Genomic DNA, 18,720 nt, shown 5'->3' with positions numbered 1-18,720 from the left:
ACAATTTATGTTCCTAACACTAGCTGAATGATAACTAAGTTATTTTACTAAATTCTTTGTTATATTTAAAATTAATTGAAAGAAACACAGAAACATCTCAACAGAAATATGGTAACAAAAGGGTTAATGGTTAATCTCCTGCTATCTGATTTCCCAACCATATTGTCTTGGGTTTCAGTTCACTGCATTACACCTCGGGCAAGTGTCTTCTAAAGCCATGTGAGTGAATTTGGTAGCTGGAAAGTAAAAAGATGCTTGACATACATATATATTGTGTGTGTGTGTGTACTCTTGTCTTGACAACATGGGATGATTATAAATGAGCATGACTGTCATACAAGCAATGTTGTTCGTTGCCAGTCTTCTGTGAAAAACATATCTAGCCATGGGGAAATATTACTTTGCTTGGAAACAGCTGAGGATTGCTAACAGGAGTGGCGTCCAGCTTTAGAAAATTTGCTTTAAGAATTCTGCTTGACCCATACGAGCACGAAAAAGGTAGACATTAAATGATGACAATGACCACCACCACAACCACCACCACTACCACTACCACTATCACCATCATCATCATCATCATCACCAACATCATCATCATCATCATGTAGTTTAATATATTTTTTTTAACCAATATGGTTAGCTACATCAATATAGTAATAACCTTATATCAGATTAATACAATAAACAGATTTTATAAACATACTTTGAAGTGAAGCTATAAATACATTAGATAATGTTGTTTCTAACCTCATGAGAAAAGTTACAAGCAGTTACTATTGATAACACTGACGATAATGAAGAATAAAATGAATAGCAAATGGGAGGGAAGAGAGGAAGAAAAGGAAAACAAAGTGGAAGTGAATTGGAGAGATTCAATAACTGAACACTTGTTGGCTCCTTATCTAAGAAATTTGAGTTGAGAGGATGTGTGCTGGTACAATTGCAGTTACTATTATGGATAGATCTATTTTGATTTTAACTTAGCTGTTGGAAGAAGTTGTGCTTTTTTACTAGATTAAGTGTGGTTAAGTAGGATAGTTTAACAGTTTTTACCTTTAAAAAAAAAAAATGTATTATTTGTGGTGATGAGGGAAATGCTTATTAAGTAAAGAAAAGCCTCTTGGTTGTTATTTCTGAATTGTGAAGAGGATTATATCAACAAATTATCCTCGATCTATTTCCAGTATTTCTAGCTCTACTAGTTGATATGATGTATGATATTTTATTTTTAAACCTGCTATTAACTAAGGTTTCATTGTATGAAACCATCTTCATCATTTTACATCTGCTTTCCATGCTGGCATGGGTTGGATGGTTTGACTGGAGTTATCCAAGCAGAAGACTGCACCAGGATTCAGTGTCTGTTTTGGCATGGTTTTTAAGGCTGGATGCCCTTCCTAACATTAAACCCCCTACAGAATGAACTGACTGCTTTTTATGTGGCACCAGCGCAGGTGAAGTTAGGTTTGGCATGGTTTTTACAGTTGGATGCTCGTCCAAATGTCAACCACTTTACAGGAAAGTGCTGGTGATCTATTCTTAACTAAATTTTTCGTAAATAGTTCTAGTTTGGTTCGACTATCTCTATGTTGGTTTATGGTAAGAATAAAAGTAACTATTCATTAGTGACAGAATGTTACTATTCATTAGTGCCAGAAATCTGTTATCTTGACATAATCCTCTTAGAATCATAAGAATTTTTTCCTTTAATTTATGTAGCAAGTACAGCCCACTTAGCTCAGTAACTTAGCTTCTAAACTCACATTAAAAGCAGTGCTAAATAATTTTTTTTTCATCCATGAAGTCAAAGTTAATTTGGTTTTCTAGCTTGTAATTTAATTATAATTTCAAATCCTTCTATGTTGATGATTGTCTTAGAGTAATTCTACAGCCTGATGTGGTTGTGTAACAGGAGCATAATAATTATTTATATCATATTGGAGAAACTTAGTATTTGTTTTGTTAGTAATACAGTTGGATTAATCAGTCACTGTAAGTTTATTCAAAATTACGTGTTTGGTCTTAGGTATTATTTTACCAAGAATCTACTTATTCTGCCTTTATCAGATTTTGTGAGATAGACCACATTTCTATTCCTATTTATCCACCTAAATTTCTACCAAGTATCAGTCTAATATATTCACTGTGTACATCCAATTGATTTCTGTTGCTTTCTTCCTATTTTTTTCTATTCTTGGATTTGCCTATATATATATGTGTGTATATATATACACATACGTAAAATCTTAATACAAGATGGATATTAAACAGGTTTTATTACAAATCAATGCAATTGTCTCAAAGCATCAATACCAGCTGTTAATTAGTGAATGTTACATAAACTATAAACAATATTGTATTAATGATTCAATGGCAGTTGTGCACATGTGCATCCTTAGGTCACCAGAGGGTGTGTGTGGGTGTGCATATGTCAAACTGCCCAGCTAATGCTAGCAAAGAATATGAACATTAAATGATGATAATGATATAATGAAGATTTTATTGTTAAAGGGAATCAACTACTTAAACTAGAGTAAAATAACTAGACATAAATAATATATTCTTATTATCAACTCTCTCATAGCCAATGACTGGTGTAGCAGCAGCATTGTAGTTGACTGCTACAAAGGCAAAGGTGATACCTTAGGCAGAAATAATTATAGAGGCATCAAATTGCTGGGCCAGGTGATGAAAGTTACAGAAAGAGTCATAGCTCAATTGATTAAGAAGGGAGTTAATGTAGATAAGACACAGTTCAGATCTGTGCCAGGCAGGAGTATGACTGATGCTATATTCCTGGTTAGGCAACTGCAAGAGAGGCCTTTAGCTATTTAGCTTTTGTCAACATTGATAAAGCTTTTGACAGGGTCCCCAGCTCCCTTATCTAGTAATCAATGCAGAAGCTAGGAATAGATGAGTGGTTAGTGAGAGCAGTACAAGCCATGAATAGGGATGCTACCAGTAAGGTGAAGGTTGGCCATGAGTATAGCGATGAATTCAGTGTACAGGTAGGAGTTCACCAAGGATCAGTTCTCAGGCCCCTCCTGTTTATCTTAGTTTTCCAAGCCTTAACAGAGGAATTGAAGACCAGCTGTTCTGGGAACGCCTCTATGCTGATGACTGTTCTTATCGCTGAATCATTACCTAAACTAGAAGAAATTTCAGGTGTGGAAACAAGGCTTGGAATCTAAGGACCTCAGAGTTAGTTTAGCAAAAACCAAAGTCTAAATAAGTAGGAAAGCAAACAAATCACAGGTCCCTTCTGAGAGATGACCCTGCTTGATATGTAAGCAGGGTGTTGGTAGAAACTCCATACGCTGTACCTAGTGCACAAGCTTTGGATATATAAGAGGTGTAGTGGTATCACAGGAAGGTTAACAGAGAATATAGTCTTTGTGTGGTAAAGGTGCAGGTACAACAAGCACCAAAAATGTGCAGACAATAGGCTCCCTCAAATGATTGGTAGGATCATTAAAAGTAGTAGATAGTTTTTATTACCTAGTAGACCAAGTTAGCAGTGGTGGAGGAAGTTCTGAAAGTGTAGTTGTTATGATAAGAACAGGTTGGGCAAAATTCAGAGAGCTTCTATCTTTGTTGGGAACTAAGGGCCTCTCCCTCAGAGTGAAAGGCAGATTGCGTGATGTCTGTGTACATACAGCTATGTTACATGGCAGTGAAATATGGGCTTTGACTACAGAGGACTTGTGAAGGCTTGAAAAAAATGAAGCTGGCATGCTCTGCTGGATGGGTAATGTCAGTGTGCATGTACAACAGAGTGTAAATGGTTGAAGAGAAAAACTGGGTATAAGAGGCATCAGATGTTGTGTGCAAGAGAGAAGACTGTGTTTTTTTTTTACATGCGACCAGCATGGGTGTGTTTATGTAGCACTGGCATGGGTGTATTTACAGAGCACTGGTATGGTGCTTTCCATGTGGTACTGGCACCTGAAAGGACAAGCTTGCAAGACAGCGATTTTACTTAGCTTGACTTGTCTTATCAAGTACAGTAAATCGTCACATCTCCCAGTCCCTTGTCATTTTTTCAGTGAGGCCCAGCATCTGAATATTTTTTTTCACCATTTCATCCCACATCTTCCTGGGTCTGCCCCTTCCACAGGTACTCTCCACAATTAGAGTCCAGCACTTCTTTAAACAGCTGTCCTTATCCATACACATCGCATGACCAAACCAGCACAGTCTTCTCTCTTGCACACAACATCTGATGCCTCTTATACCCAGTTTTTCTCTTCAACCATTTACACTCTGTTGTACATGCACACTGACATTACCCATCCAGCAGAGCATGCCAGCTTCATTTTTTTCAAGCCTTCACAAGTCCTCTGTAGTCAAAGCCCATATTTCACTGCCATGTAACATAGCTGTATGTACACAGACATCACGCAATCTGCTTTTCACTCTGAGGGAGAGGCCCTTAGTTCCCAACAAAGATAGAAGCTCTCTGAATTTTGCCCAACCTGTTCTTATCATAACAACTACACTTTCAGAACTTCCTCCACCACTGCTAACTTGGTCTACTAGGTAATAAAAACTATCTACTACTTTTAATGATCCTACCAATCATTTGAGGGAGCCTATTGTCTGCACATTTTTGGTGCTTGTTGTACCTGCACCTTTACCACACAAAGACTATATTCTCTGTTAACCTTCCTGTGATACCACTACACCTCTTATATATCCAAAGCTTGTGCACTAGGTACAGCGTATGGAGTTTCTACCAACACCCTGCTTACATATCAAGCAGGGTCATCTCTCAGAAGGGACCTGTGATTTGTTTGCTTTCCTACTTATTTAGACTTTGGTTTTTGCTAAACTAACTCTGAGGTCCTTAGATTCCAAGCCTTGTTTCCACACCTGAAATTTCTTCTAGTTTAGGTAATGATTCAGCGATAAGAACAGTCATCAGCATAGAGGCGTTCCCAGAACAGCTGGTCTTCAATTCCTCTGTTAAGGCTTGGAAAACTAAGATAAACAGGAGGGGCCTGAGAACTGATCCTTGGTGAACTCCTACCTGTACACTGAATTCATCGCTATACTCATGGCCAACCTTCACCTTACTGGTAGCATCCCTATTCATGGCTTGTACTGCTCTCACTAACCACTCATCTATTCCTAGCTTCTGCATTGATTACTAGATAAGGGAGCTGGGGACCCTGTCAAAAGCTTTATCAATGTTGACAAAAGCTAAATAGCTAAAGGCCTCTCTTGCAGTTGCCTAACCAGGAATATAGCATCAGTCATACTCCTGCCTGGCACAGATCTGAACTGTGTCTTATCTACATTAACTCCCTTCTTAATCAATTGAGCTATGACTCTTTCTGTAACTTTCATCACCTGGCCCAGCAATTTGATGCCTCTATAATTATTTCTGCCTAAGGTATCACCTTTGCCTTTGTAGCAGTCAACTACAATGCTGCTGCTACACCAGTCATTGGCTATGAGAGAGTTGATAATAAGAATATATTATTTATGTCTAGTTATTTTACTCTAGTTTAAGTAGTTGATTCCCTTTAACAATAAAATCTTCATTATATCATTATCATCATTTAATGTTCATATTCTTTGCTAGCATTAGCTGGGCAGTTTGACATATGCACACCCACACACACCCTCTGGTGACCTAAGGATGCACATGTGCACAACTGCCATTGAATCATTAATACAATATTGTTTATAGTTTATGTAACATTCACTAATTAACAGCTGGTATTGATGCTTTGAGACAATTGCATTGATTTGTAATAAAACCTGTTTAATATCCATCTTGTATTAAGATTTTACGTATGTGTATATATATACACACATATATATATAGGCAAATCCAAGAATAGAAAAAAATAGGAAGAAAGCAACAGAAATCAATTGGATGTACACAGTGAATATATTAGACTGATACTTGGTAGAAATTTAGGTGGATAAATAGGAATAGAAATGTGGTCTTGAGCTTGGCTCTTGGTCAGATAGGGGAGAAATTCCAGAGAAAAGTAAAAGGAGTACTCAAGAAGAGCTCTGCTTTATAGCAGAAGTGTTAAAGTGACTCTTCCTGGTGAAGAGGATTGGCTTGCAAGAGACATGTGCTGGTGTCATGTAAAAACACACGTGCCAGTACCACATAAAAGCACTCATGTGGTGCCACATTAACAGCACTCAGATCATTCTGTAAAGTGATTGGCATTAGGAAGGGTATCCAACCATAGAAAACAAGCCAAACCAGACTGGAACCTGAAACAACTCTCCAGCTTGCCAGCTCTGATCAAACCATACAACCCATGCCAGCATGGAAAATGGATGTTATAGGATGATGATGATGATGATGAGCAGATAGTCCAAAGAAAAGCATGTGTTGTTTTATGTCCATGTGCAACAGAAGCAGTATTAATTTCAGATAGCTCTCTGTGTATGATAGTTAACACAGATACTACGGAAAGCCTAATTAACTGCTGTACTTGTCTAGAGAATATATCTCTTCTAGACAGATGTACAATGTTAACTAACAAAGAAACATTATCAATAGCAGATATAAATCATCCAGCAGTGGTGGTGAGAATGTTAGAGTGCATTTCTGCCTCTTTGGGCTCTATCAGTAACACATACCCACTGGCAACCGCTTGCCAAACAAAAATCTATTTTTACTGATACATGGTTATAAACAGTTGATTTCTATATTACTTTCAAGTTTTGGCACAAGACTGGCAATTTTTGGGGAGAGATAGGTTGATTAGATTGACCCCGGTGCTCAACTGATATTTATTTTATTGACTCCAAAAGGATGAAAGGCAAAGTTGACCTCAGTGACATTTGAACTCAGAACATAAAGACAGAGAAAATGCTGCAAAACATTTTGCTGAACATATTGCCTCCCCTTAATGGATCAATTATTTTGACATGGCGTTTATTTTAGAGCATATTTTTTTATTTCCTTTTTTAATTATATACACTGTGTTAATTACAAAAAAATGTTTTTTTTATCTTGTTTCCTTTATTCTTTTATTATAGAAATTAAAATGTACTTTTACTCATTTGGATTAAATGAGTTAACTCGGACATTGAAAAAATACAAATAACTTAACTATCTTCGATTTTTTTATAAGATGTATTGCTTTTAAATCAAAGGAAATTTTTTTAAAAATGAGATAGTCAGTTTATTTAGAATGATAATTTTTAAAACAAGGAGTTACACACAAAGTTATCTTGTAGACATCACACATGTCTCTGCTTTCTCTTTGAATTTTCTTTCCTTTAGCGTCTCTCTTCTCTGTGCATTTTGCACACTGTCTTGTAGGGTTCTTTTCTTATTACTTGGTGGTATTTCCATGGGAAAGTGACCAGCTGGGGCAAATTTTGTTGGATGTGAGATCAATGATGGTCTTCCTGGTTTTGTGGGAGGCAATAAGGGCCTATATTTTTCAATAATCTTGGTGATTATTTGCATTCTAAATTTCAGCGGTTTCATAGCAGAAGCTAAAGTGTGCTAACAACTCCACCAGCGCACTGCCTTAATAATAATAATAATGATTTCAAATTTTGGCTCAAAACCAGCAGTTCCAGAGGAGGGGTAAATTGATTAGATTGACCACAGTAATCAACTGATATTGATCCCAAAAAGATGAAAGGCAAAGTTAACCTCAGTGATATTTGAACTCAGAAGTGTACAGACAGACGAAATGCTGCTAAGCCTGGTGTGCTAATGATTCTGCCAGCTTGCCATCTTACTGTTAATTATATATTAGAAGCCTTTATTTATATCTTCCACTCTAGTTTAAATAGTTTCTCTATCAGATAAGTCATCTGAAGTTCTGTCTCTTTTTTTTTTTTTTTCCATCCTTTCATATTCCATTTTTTTTCTCATCCTTTTTATACATCTTCTTCTTGTTGCTCTCTCTCTCTCTTTAGATATTCAGTTGTTGACTGTTTTCCTTTAATATGATTTTATATAAATATTGAACAATATTTCTGTGAGAGATCAGTTTGCCCTTTGAAGATGTTTTAGAAAATAGGAAACACTTGATTTGATCTAAGGTCATCATCATCATTACCACTAATCATTATTATCATCATCACCACCACTATCACTACCACTACTGTGACTATCATTATCATTACTATAATCACCACCATCATTATCATTACTATCATCACCACCGTGATTGTAATCATCATCAGCATCAGCATCATCATTGTTACCATCATCATCATTTATGTTCAGTTACATTTACCTGTGCTGGCTTGAGTTGGTGATTGAAGAGACTGAATGAGGTAGTATCCTGAAGCTGGATACCCTTCTTGTTGTCAGCCACTATGGGTTTTTTTTTTTTTTATTATTAAATTTCTAAATATGGTATTTTTTTATTCTGCAGATCTTTAGACTAAAGCACTGCCACTATTGAGCCATGTGACATATTGTTTATGGGAGACATGAACAAATGTACCAGTGCTCAAATGGTGTCAGTGTGAATACACACAGAAACAAACACTTGCACAAGTGCACACACACACACATACACACAGGTACCATTATCATCACCATCATCATTATGTCCACTTTCCATGGCAACAGGCATGGTCGGACAATCATCATGATCTGAGTCACTGCTGTTTCCACAGACTGCTGTTCGTACTTGTCATTTGGCTCTGGTTTCTACAATTGGATTCCTTTCCTGTTACTAAATAACTTTACAGAGTGCACTAGGTGTATTTTTTTGTGGCACTAACTTTAGAGAAGTTGAATAAAGAGCCTCAAGAATCCTATATATTCTTCTCTAGTCAGTTTACCAACCACTTTACAGGATTTACTGAGTACAGTTTATGTGCCAGCTCTGGAGAGGTTCTCATTCACTTATTCACTCACCTGTCACTTTAAGGGAGCCTAAGTAATTGGCTGGCGCCAGTACATATATGTGCATATGTGTGTGTGTGTGTGTGTATACATACATATGTGTGTGTGTGTGTGTGTGTGTACATATATATGCATGTGTATATGAATATATATATATGTACATATACATCGGTATGTGTGTGTCAATATATATATGCATGTGTGTGTATGTAGCTCTGTCTGTCTCTCTCTATACACACACACACACGCACATGCACGGTGTGGTGAATAAATAGTTGTCTAAATTATGCAAAAATGAAAATAACACTGACATCTCATTTTTAACAGATATATTTACCAAAATTACAAAAAAAAATCTTGAAATACTAAAGAGTAAATTTATTCAATAAAATCACCATTGGCTTTAACCAGACAACTTCAGAATCTCCTGCAACTCTTCTGGATGTTCTCCTTGTTTAAGTTGGTGAATACTGCCATAATCCTTGCCTTCAGTCCATCTTTGGTGTTACAAGGAGTTTTGTTGGTCTCTAGCTCAGTTGCAACCTGCACATAATAATCAAGGGGGTTGCAGTCTGGTGAGTGATGTTTGGGGTGATATGGTTGCAGAAATTGTCTGACAGCCATGACTAGGTTCTCCTGCTTGTGTGACATGGTGGAGAGTCCTGTTGCCATACATAGGGTCTTCCAGCAGCCACCCTCTTGACCCACAGCAGCACTATCTCTTCCAGGTACTTGTTGCAGACCTCCGTGTTGAGTCTAAGGCTGTGTGGGGAAGATGAATGGAGGTATAATGTTGCCGTCACTAGTGATCACTCCAAACACCATGATGTTGACTGGATGTTTGATTTTTATCACTCTCAGCAGGATTTGTATTGCTTCTACTGTGAATGTCAAGCAGTACAGCATGCCGTTTCCAAATTTCTGGTAGAGTGAACTGTCTCATGATGCTGTTTTTCTCATAGATGGTGCCCAACTGACCCTACTATACTGTGTAGTTGACAAAATCAAAAATAAACACTGCACATGCGCGAAATAAAAAATATAAAATGGTGTCAATTTACCCATTGCACCCTGTACACACACACTCACACACACACACACACACACACACACACACACACACACGTATTTACTATGTGCAACAGAAACAGTTTAAAATAGCAATATATGCATCATACCTAACACAGATACATTACAGAAAGCCTAATTAACTGGGGTATTTGTTTTGAGGTAATATCTGTTGTATATGTACAGTGTTAAATAACTTACAAACATATCAGTTGCAAATGATAAACATCCAGTAGTGGTGGTAGTATATCTGGATGCTCTTTGGGTTTTGTCAGTCAGGTTTTGTCTAGATGGACAGGAATCCGCAGAGAAAAATTTCCCAAGTGAAACTGGTCAACCCATTTGTTGGCATGGCTGAATACTTAGTTTTGTTTCCATAACTAGAACAAATATTTCATATCACTTCCATTGCTGAAAAGGCCCTTTTGAATTCGTAAAGCATACAGTATGTGACAGGGGTCCGATCTAAACTCTTTTTAAAAGGGTAAACTTGGTACAAATTTGACCACTATGGTATAAAGAAAGAATAACAAAGCATTAGAATGTCAAAATTGATGCTTATTTTACCAGAAGTATTGAAAAAATACCTTGAAAGTGATCATGTCAAAAATGCAACATGATATTTTCAACCTAATACACACACAAACACACACATACACACACACACACTCTCATGTATGTATGTATATATAGATGATTTTTTTTTCTTTTTTATCTCTTGCAGCAAAATAGTCTTGAAAAGCATCCAGGCTGTGAAGAACTTATCTTTGAAGATCTGATGGCGCTTTCATCTTCTGAAGGTATTTCATTACCACTACGCTCTGCTCTCAGTCCGCACACAACAGAGACGTCAGTGGCCTCTCTGAATTCTGTGCAGGACAACCATGAGACACTCATAGAACAGAACTGGGATCAAATAGCACTTAAATTTCGCAGGTACATTGATATAGTCTGCAGTTAATGTTTTTCCCAGTTTTCCTCAAGTCATGTGTTTTTTCTCTCTTTTACATTCTAATGTTACCTTCTACTTTTTCTTTTTTTTTGTCCCTTTATTTATATTTATCATTTACCTGTTATTCCTTTTTGTTTTGTTCTTAAATTAATCGTTATATTTGTAATGTATTTTCAGTTTACTAAATTTAAACCTTTTGCATTCAGATTTATCCTATCGAATATAATGCCTATTCATTCACGTTGTCTTCAATTTACCGTACATTATCTTGTCACTTCAAAATTTCAAGGATGTAATTCTTTAGCTTTAGAATGACATTGTAGGGTAGGTGTGAGAGACCAGAACCTGTCATTTTCAACATAAAACATATAGAACATTTGGACCAGATATGGCTGGTTTAACTGCTTGCTTGCTTGCTCGCTCACTCAAGATACATACATACATACATATATATATATATATATATATATATATATATATATATATATATATGTACATGCATATATACATATATATGTATACACACACACACACACACACATATATATATATAGGGAAGAAGAATTAGAGAAATTTTCTACCAGTGGCCAGCATGCATAAAATAGTTAATAGACAACATAATTTTCATATAAAATTAGTGTACATTTATGCTGGTGCCCCACCTTTACTGTATCCGGGGGGTTTTCCAGTATTGCTTCTGGTGAAGTAGTGAGTTGGATGCTCCTGCTCTTTTTTGTGCCTCCCCCCACATAGTGGGTTCATCCTGTATTGCAAATAAAAAACTGTCTGAACGTTTTTTGAAGACTTCCATGTCCACAATTCGCCTGTGATACTTTTGTATCGTCAGTGTAGTTGGTGAGTGTGGCTGACTCTATGGCTGAGAGAGCAACTACAAACAGTAGTGGCCCCAGCACTGTTCCCTGGAGAACTCTGCTGAGGATTGGTGTCACTTCAGAGAGAACACCATTTGCTGTGGCATTGACTTTTGCCCTTCTGTTGTTGGGCATTAAAAAGTTGTGGTTCCTTGAATCCCAAGCTATCACAATACTGGGTTTGTATCCTTGATGGAGAAGATGGGACCTTTGGTACTGAATAATACACCCCAGTTCAGGGATTGTTGTAGCTTTCAATTTCAAAATTTAGCACTAGACCCTCCATTATTTTCCATATGTATAGCTCTGCATATCTCTCACGTCTCCTCTCCAGGGAGTAGAGTCCTAGTTCCTTTAACCTCTTCCAGTAGCCCATGTGTTTTACTGAGTCTATCTTTTTTGTAGTGGTTCTGGATTGCCTCTAGTTCCGTAATTAGTCTTACGCTCTATGGTAACCACATTTGAGTACAGTAGTCCAGACAACTGAGGACAAGGTTTCTCCAAAGCAGTTGCATTGTGTCTCTCTTCCTGATCCTGAAGGGTCTAAGGATCCAACTTAACACCTGTCTGCATAGTGTTGCCAACTGAGCAATGTGCTCATGGAAAGTTGCGTCGCTGCTCATGTGGATTTCTAGGTCGCGCACCAACTCTAACTCTGGGATCACATTATTTTCTGGTCTTGTGTACTTCAGCTGTTGTTTGTTTGTGGACTGATAGTGGAGTGCTTGAAATTTTGTGGCATTGGACTGCGTATTATTCTCATTTGCCCACTTATATATTGTGTTCAGGTCATTCTGCAGTCTTAGGATGTTAGTAGTATCCTTGACCACCTGCGATACTTTTGTATCGTCAGTGTAGTTAGTGAGTGTGGCTGACACTGTGGCTGAGAGAGCAACTACAAACAGTAGTGGTCCTAGCACTGTTCCCTGGAGAACTCAGCTGAAGATTGGTGTCACTTCAGAGAGAGCACCATTTGCTGTGACATTGACTTCTGCTCATCAGGAAATCATGTAGCCGTTCTCCCAGTCTGCCAGTGATACCGAGGTCATGCAATTTGTGATAGACCACCCCATGATTGACCTTGTCAAAAGCCTTGGCAAAGTTGAGATATATCACATCCATTGGTATCTAAAAGATCATAATAAACATTTTAATTTGGAATGGAATATTCTCTCTATTTCTTTACCTTATAGCAAAGGTTATTCTTTTAGCTCCGTTTGTAATAGTGAAATGTTTTTTATCCTATTCTCAAAGAATCCCCTTGTAAACACGTTTATAGAATGCGTTTATCATTGCAAACATTAGGAAACATACCTTTAGTTTCTATAAATGATTTCTACCATTCTATAAAATTTAACCTTTGACTGTCTTCTTACATTGCACTTCCACTAAATATATCTACTTCTATTCCTTTAAGCTTTATTTTAATTCACCTATCACTCTATATCTCTCCACTTAGTTTTCTGCTAATTTCTTTCTTTCTCCTCCTCTTTCTATAAACTACCTTTGATGTTATATCTACTAACGGTTTTTAAAAAAAAAACTTGATAGCGTTCCCTTTATCATATATGCAGTCATAACATTCTGTTAAAATGTCTTATTGATGTGTTTGGTTTCTTTCTCTGATGAGAAGATTGCATTGTTTTACACCATTTTATCCTTTTGGAATAATACCAATGTTGTCTTCGAAACATATGTTGGAAGCAAAAGAATTTGAATAATACCTGCGTTTAACTCCATTTATTTATTTATCTATATTATACAAAACATTTCACCTAAACCTGGAGTTTCTACCTTTATAAATAGGCTGTTACATCCTTGTTACTTGTGTGAATTTTTGCTACCCTGGTAACTGTTTATTTCTTTTTCTGTGTTATTTGTAAACACTGGAAAAATACATACATTTATATATATATATACATATATATATATATATATATATATATATATATATATATATATATATATATATATATATATATATATATATATATATATATATATATATTATATATATATATATATATATATATATATATAGATATATATATATATATATATATAGATATATATATATATACATATATATATATATACAGAGTGTAAATGTGGATGTTCTGTCAGAACAGCGCCTGTTCTGTTGCTGTTTTGATATATCTTGCTAGTGGTGAGATGAGTCGCTGCTATCTCTAGCGGTTTAGATGTCCATCATTGATAAGACCAAGAAAAGTCCAAATCATGTAATCTGGTGGTCTCAGCACATGAGGTAGTAAGGATTTATCTCCCCTTTTGTGATATGAACAAGGCTGCATTTTGCACCAAAAACCACTAAGAGTTTCTCTCAGGATTTCTACCACAGTATAGTTTGTTCTAACAGAGAACATTCACGTTTAAGTGGGGATAAATATTAGCTCTTGGTATTAATACTACCTCTGTCACTTATATGTGTGTTATATTTGCGTGTGTGAATGTGTCCTTTCATTGTGTGATGTAAATGAATGCCACCATAATACAAACAATGTTGTTCATCTCTGGCTATGGGAAAACATTACCTTGTTTGGAAACAGGTCAGGGTTGGTGACAGGAAGAGCATCCAGCCATAAAACATTTGCCTCAGTGAATTCCATCAAACCCATGCAAACATGGAAAAGTGGATGTTAAAACAAAGAAAAAAGAAAAGAGATTATGTTTGTATTTACATATCTAGCATTTTTACTAAAGTCTAGCCACTAAGCGCTTATAAATTTAAAATAAAATGATTAAAACATTTATATCTAATATAATAACTGTGAAAACTAATTTCTGTGTCAGTGTGTTACACTTCAAACCTCTCTGTCACTATTCATCGACACTTCAGCTATTGCTCATGCTGGGGTGAGAGTAATAGTAGACCTAGATGGTGAGAACAGTGGTGAAGAGAGGGAGAGAAAGAGAGACAAAGAAATTTAGGGAGAGTTGATGGTGTTTTTATCATAAGTATTAGTGTTGATGGTGGCAGTGGGAGTAATAATAAGAGAGAAAGAGTGGGTATGTGAGAGAAAGAGGAACTGAACACTGAATCAACATACTGAACTAACATATTGAATGATGGTAATTGGGTGATAGTAATAGTATGAGCTGTAGTTGTGGAGGCGGCGGTGATGATGATGGTGGTGGTGGTGGTAGTAGCTGAGGTGCTCAGGGATGACGGTGAGAGTAAGTGATGTGAAAGACAGTGGTGATGGTGGTGGAGGGGAGGGGAGCCAAGTCAAAGGTATTGATGGTGGTGGCGTCAGAAGTCTGGTGTGTATATGGCAGATGTAGTGGCGATGGTGGTGGTACTGTTAGTTATCATGCAGCTTTGCAAGAAGTTCTAAGATGACAAATTATATCATTGTTTTGAAGAAAATTGTCCATTGCTTGAAAAATATTTTTCAAGTTTAATATAATTTAATGCATGAAGTGTCATTGTTGGATCCAAGGCCTAATAAAGAGATATCCACAGGAGCTAGCTTAAAAACTGCCTGATAGGGCAGCTTTTAATCTAGTATGTAATATAATTACATACTATAAATAGGCGTAGGAGTGGCTGTGTGGTAAGTAGCTTGCTTACGAACTACATGGTTCCAGGTTCAGTCCCACTGCGTGGCACCTTGGGCAAGTGTCTTCTACTATAACCTCGGGCCGACCAAAGCCTTGTGTGTGGATTTGGTAGACAGAAACTGAAAGTAGCCTGTCGTATATATGTATATATATATATATGTATGTGTGTGTATATATGTTTGTGTGTCTGTGTTGTTTAAAATGTCAAAGCCACAGTCGAACCAATTCTACTATATGGCTCAGAAACCTGGACGTTATCAAAGAAGCTTGAGAGGCGGTTGGATGGAACCTACACTCGCCTCCTTATGAGAGCTCAAAATCTCTCGTGGAAGCGCCATCCAACCAAAATGCAAATATATGGGAAACTACCACCTGTGTCATCTCTTGTGAAAGGTAGAAGAGTCCAGTTTGCTGGACATTGTTGTAGAGCTGAAAAAGAGGTAATTTCTACTCTTCTCCTCTGGAAGCCATCTACTCGCAATACCAGAGGGTGCACACTCTCCTACCCTGATGTAATCTCCAGGGATACAGGCATCCGGCAACAGGACCTCTGTAATGCCATGATGGACCGTGAAGTCTGGCGTAGCATGGTAAATTCCATTGTCTCGACCACGGTCGAACAATGATGATGATGATGTGTCTGTGTTTGTCTCCCCCACATCGCTTGACAAACAATACTGGTGTGTTAACGTCCCCGTAACTTTGTGGTTCGGCAAAAGAGACTGATAGAATAAGTACTAGGCTGACAAGTTTGATCTGTGGTTGTAGATTGTAATATATAATTAATGGGTATTTCTATCCTTACATCTTTTCTTTAATTAGTTCCCTAAGTGATTAGCTATTAACTGGGATTTCAAACACTTTTCCATTTAGCTCTTGTTAGAAAATATCAGCTTTTCTCTAAATTTACATTTTAGAGGAAGAGAAAATTGGCATATTGTCACATTCATGGCTTTCCTAAAAGCATTATTGAGAATAATTGAGAAGAACTCGTGCCATATGAGACTTGGAAGTAGATGTTTTCTTCTTTCATCATCATCATCATCAAAATATTAATATTTGGATTTGCAAACGTAGAGAGACTAATTAATATTTCAAAATTATCAACTGCCACATAGAGTCTCAAAGCTGCGGATGCCATACCTTACTTTTACTTTGTTTAGCCTCCAGCTCAATTCCGATTCAGAAAACATATAACTGAAGATGTTCCAGCTGAGACCATCTGTTTTTTTTTTTTTTTTAAATTAGACATATTGTATCTATGGTTACATTATCTGTGTTCTTCTATTTCTTAACTGAAAGAATGTATAATTTTAAGGAGATTTGTCTGTTCTTTCTAGCCAGTTGAGCAATCACATTGAAGTTCTCATTGGTTTGTCCTTGTGTTTCTTAATAACAGACTTTGTCAATTAAATTGACTAGATGTTTCCTTTAAGAAAAATACCTTGATACTTAGTCAAAATAAATTATGATACTCTGTACAAGATTAGATCTTTGAAATTATATACAGTACATATTTGTAGTTAATTATAATACTATTTATATAGTTTGAGCAAGATTTGGTTTCTGATGTGTTAGGGAAATCAGTAACTTTGTATCAGAACTGAATTAAATTGTGGAAACTAAACCAAAACATGCTAATTTTTCAACATTGAACTGTGTGTTGTTTTCTTCAGCCTGTTCATATATTATGTTCAGGGCTTTCTGTAGTTTTGCATCATCATCAAAATTTATTATTGCATGTAATACTTTTGTACTGTTAATGTAGCTGGTGAGAGTGGCTTACTGTATGACGAAGTGTCTGAGAAGCTCGCCACAAACAGCAGTTGCTCTAGTTTAACTCTGTGAGGGACTCCACTATAAATTGATGTCTTCTTGAAGAAAGCACCATTGTCTGCAACTATTTGACTGTTTGATTCCTACCTTTTAAGAAGATATGCAGTCACTTCCTTAGTTTTCCAGCTATACCAATGTTATGCAATATGTGACATACCATTCTGTGATCAACTTCTTTTATTGAATGCTTTGGCAAAGTCAAGATATATCACACTCATTTTAGAATGGTGGAGTTGTTATTTCAGTACTCACTCATAATGCTATAGTAACTGTGTAAGGTAGCTCCTTCCTGAAAAGGTTTTTCCCCTCAGAGTGAAGGGCAGATTATATGATGCTTGTGTTAGAATTGTAATGCCACTTGGTAGTGAGACATGGACCTTGAAGACTTAAGAAAACTGGAAAGAAATGAAGCAAGCAAGCTGCATTGGATGTGCAGTGTAAGTGTGCATGAATGACAAAGTACAAATGTATTAAGGAAAAAAATAACTGGGTATAAGAAGAAACAGACATAGTGTAATTCTCTAACTGCAGTATTCTGCTGCTGTAGTTAAATGTGAGCAGAACTGCATACTTCAGCTTTTCCCTGATACCATTTATCTTTTCTCACTATCTGGAAATATTTTACTTGTTATCCATTATTCGTAATACTGTTCTCTCCACCTACATTTTCTCTCATCTTCTCCATTGTACCATTATTAATAGTCTAGTACTCTTCACTCTCTCCTTTCTGAACTGTGAGTCATTTCCTTCACTCCCCCAAATCACATGTATCATTGGTCACTCACCACCCTTTATCAACCACTCACTACATTCATCCTTCGGCCCTACCCAATTTCTACAGCTGTCACCTACTATTCTCTACTTTCCCTACTTATCACCCCTCAGCATCTGTCCTCCATTATATCCACCTTTGACGCATCCTCTATCTCTAACCATCCCTCACTTTCCCATGCACTCTTGCAACCTCTACCCAGCTACTCCCTGTTCTTTTGTTCTCCACTCACTTCTACTCATCTCCTGGTACTTCACCCCTATTTTATCTCTCATCCCAGTTCTACTCCTGTTACATCCACCCACTCATCTGTAATGTGAGTAGCTATATAGCTCCCCTACAGCAATTTGAAGAGGATCCTAGTATTGCAGACATCATGGCAACCTCAATAGTGGTGGTGCCAAAGAAGCATCCAGCAGACTTTGTAAAGTAGTTGCCATTAGGAAGTAGGAAAGACATACAACAATAGAAACCACTCCAAAATATACATTGCAGCTTGATGCAGTCCTCTGCCCTGTTGGATGCTGTCAAACTATACCATCCAGTCCAGCATAGCATGGACATTAAATGTTGATGATGTTTGTATATATATATATCATCATCATCATCATCATCATCATTTAGCATCCGTTTTCCGTGCTAGCAGGGGTTGGATGGTTCAACCGGGTCTGGGAAGCCAGGAGGCTGCACCAGGCTCCAGTCTGATCTGGCAGTGTTTCTACAGCTGGATGCCCTTCCTAACGCCAACCACTCCGTGAGTGTAGTGGATGCTTTTTACATGCCA

General features: G+C 36.9%; 1 protein-coding gene across 5 annotated transcripts in view; it reads left to right on the top strand.

Moving 5' to 3' along the window:
- Positions 1–18,720, top strand: part of LOC115216410 (uncharacterized protein KIAA0825) — a 155,463-nt gene that overhangs the window by 86,676 nt on the left and 50,067 nt on the right. For 4 of the 5 annotated variants that reach the window (XM_036506710.1, XM_029785721.2, XM_029785723.2 and 1 more), the window contains exon 4: positions 10,647–10,858. In XM_036506710.1, coding sequence (XP_036362603.1) covers positions 10,647–10,858 — 212 coding nt within the window. Of the gene's footprint in view, positions 1–10,646; positions 10,859–18,720 lie in introns of those variants that run through there. The other variant, XM_029785724.2, reaches the window with a different exon arrangement.

The sequence above is a fragment of the Octopus sinensis genome, linkage group LG10 (genome assembly GCF_006345805.1).
Source record: "Octopus sinensis linkage group LG10, ASM634580v1, whole genome shotgun sequence".
NCBI lineage: Eukaryota > Metazoa > Mollusca > Cephalopoda > Octopoda > Octopodidae > Octopus > Octopus sinensis.
The sequence above is the reverse complement of the archived record's forward strand: the minus strand, read 5'-3'. Positions and strand labels throughout refer to the sequence as shown.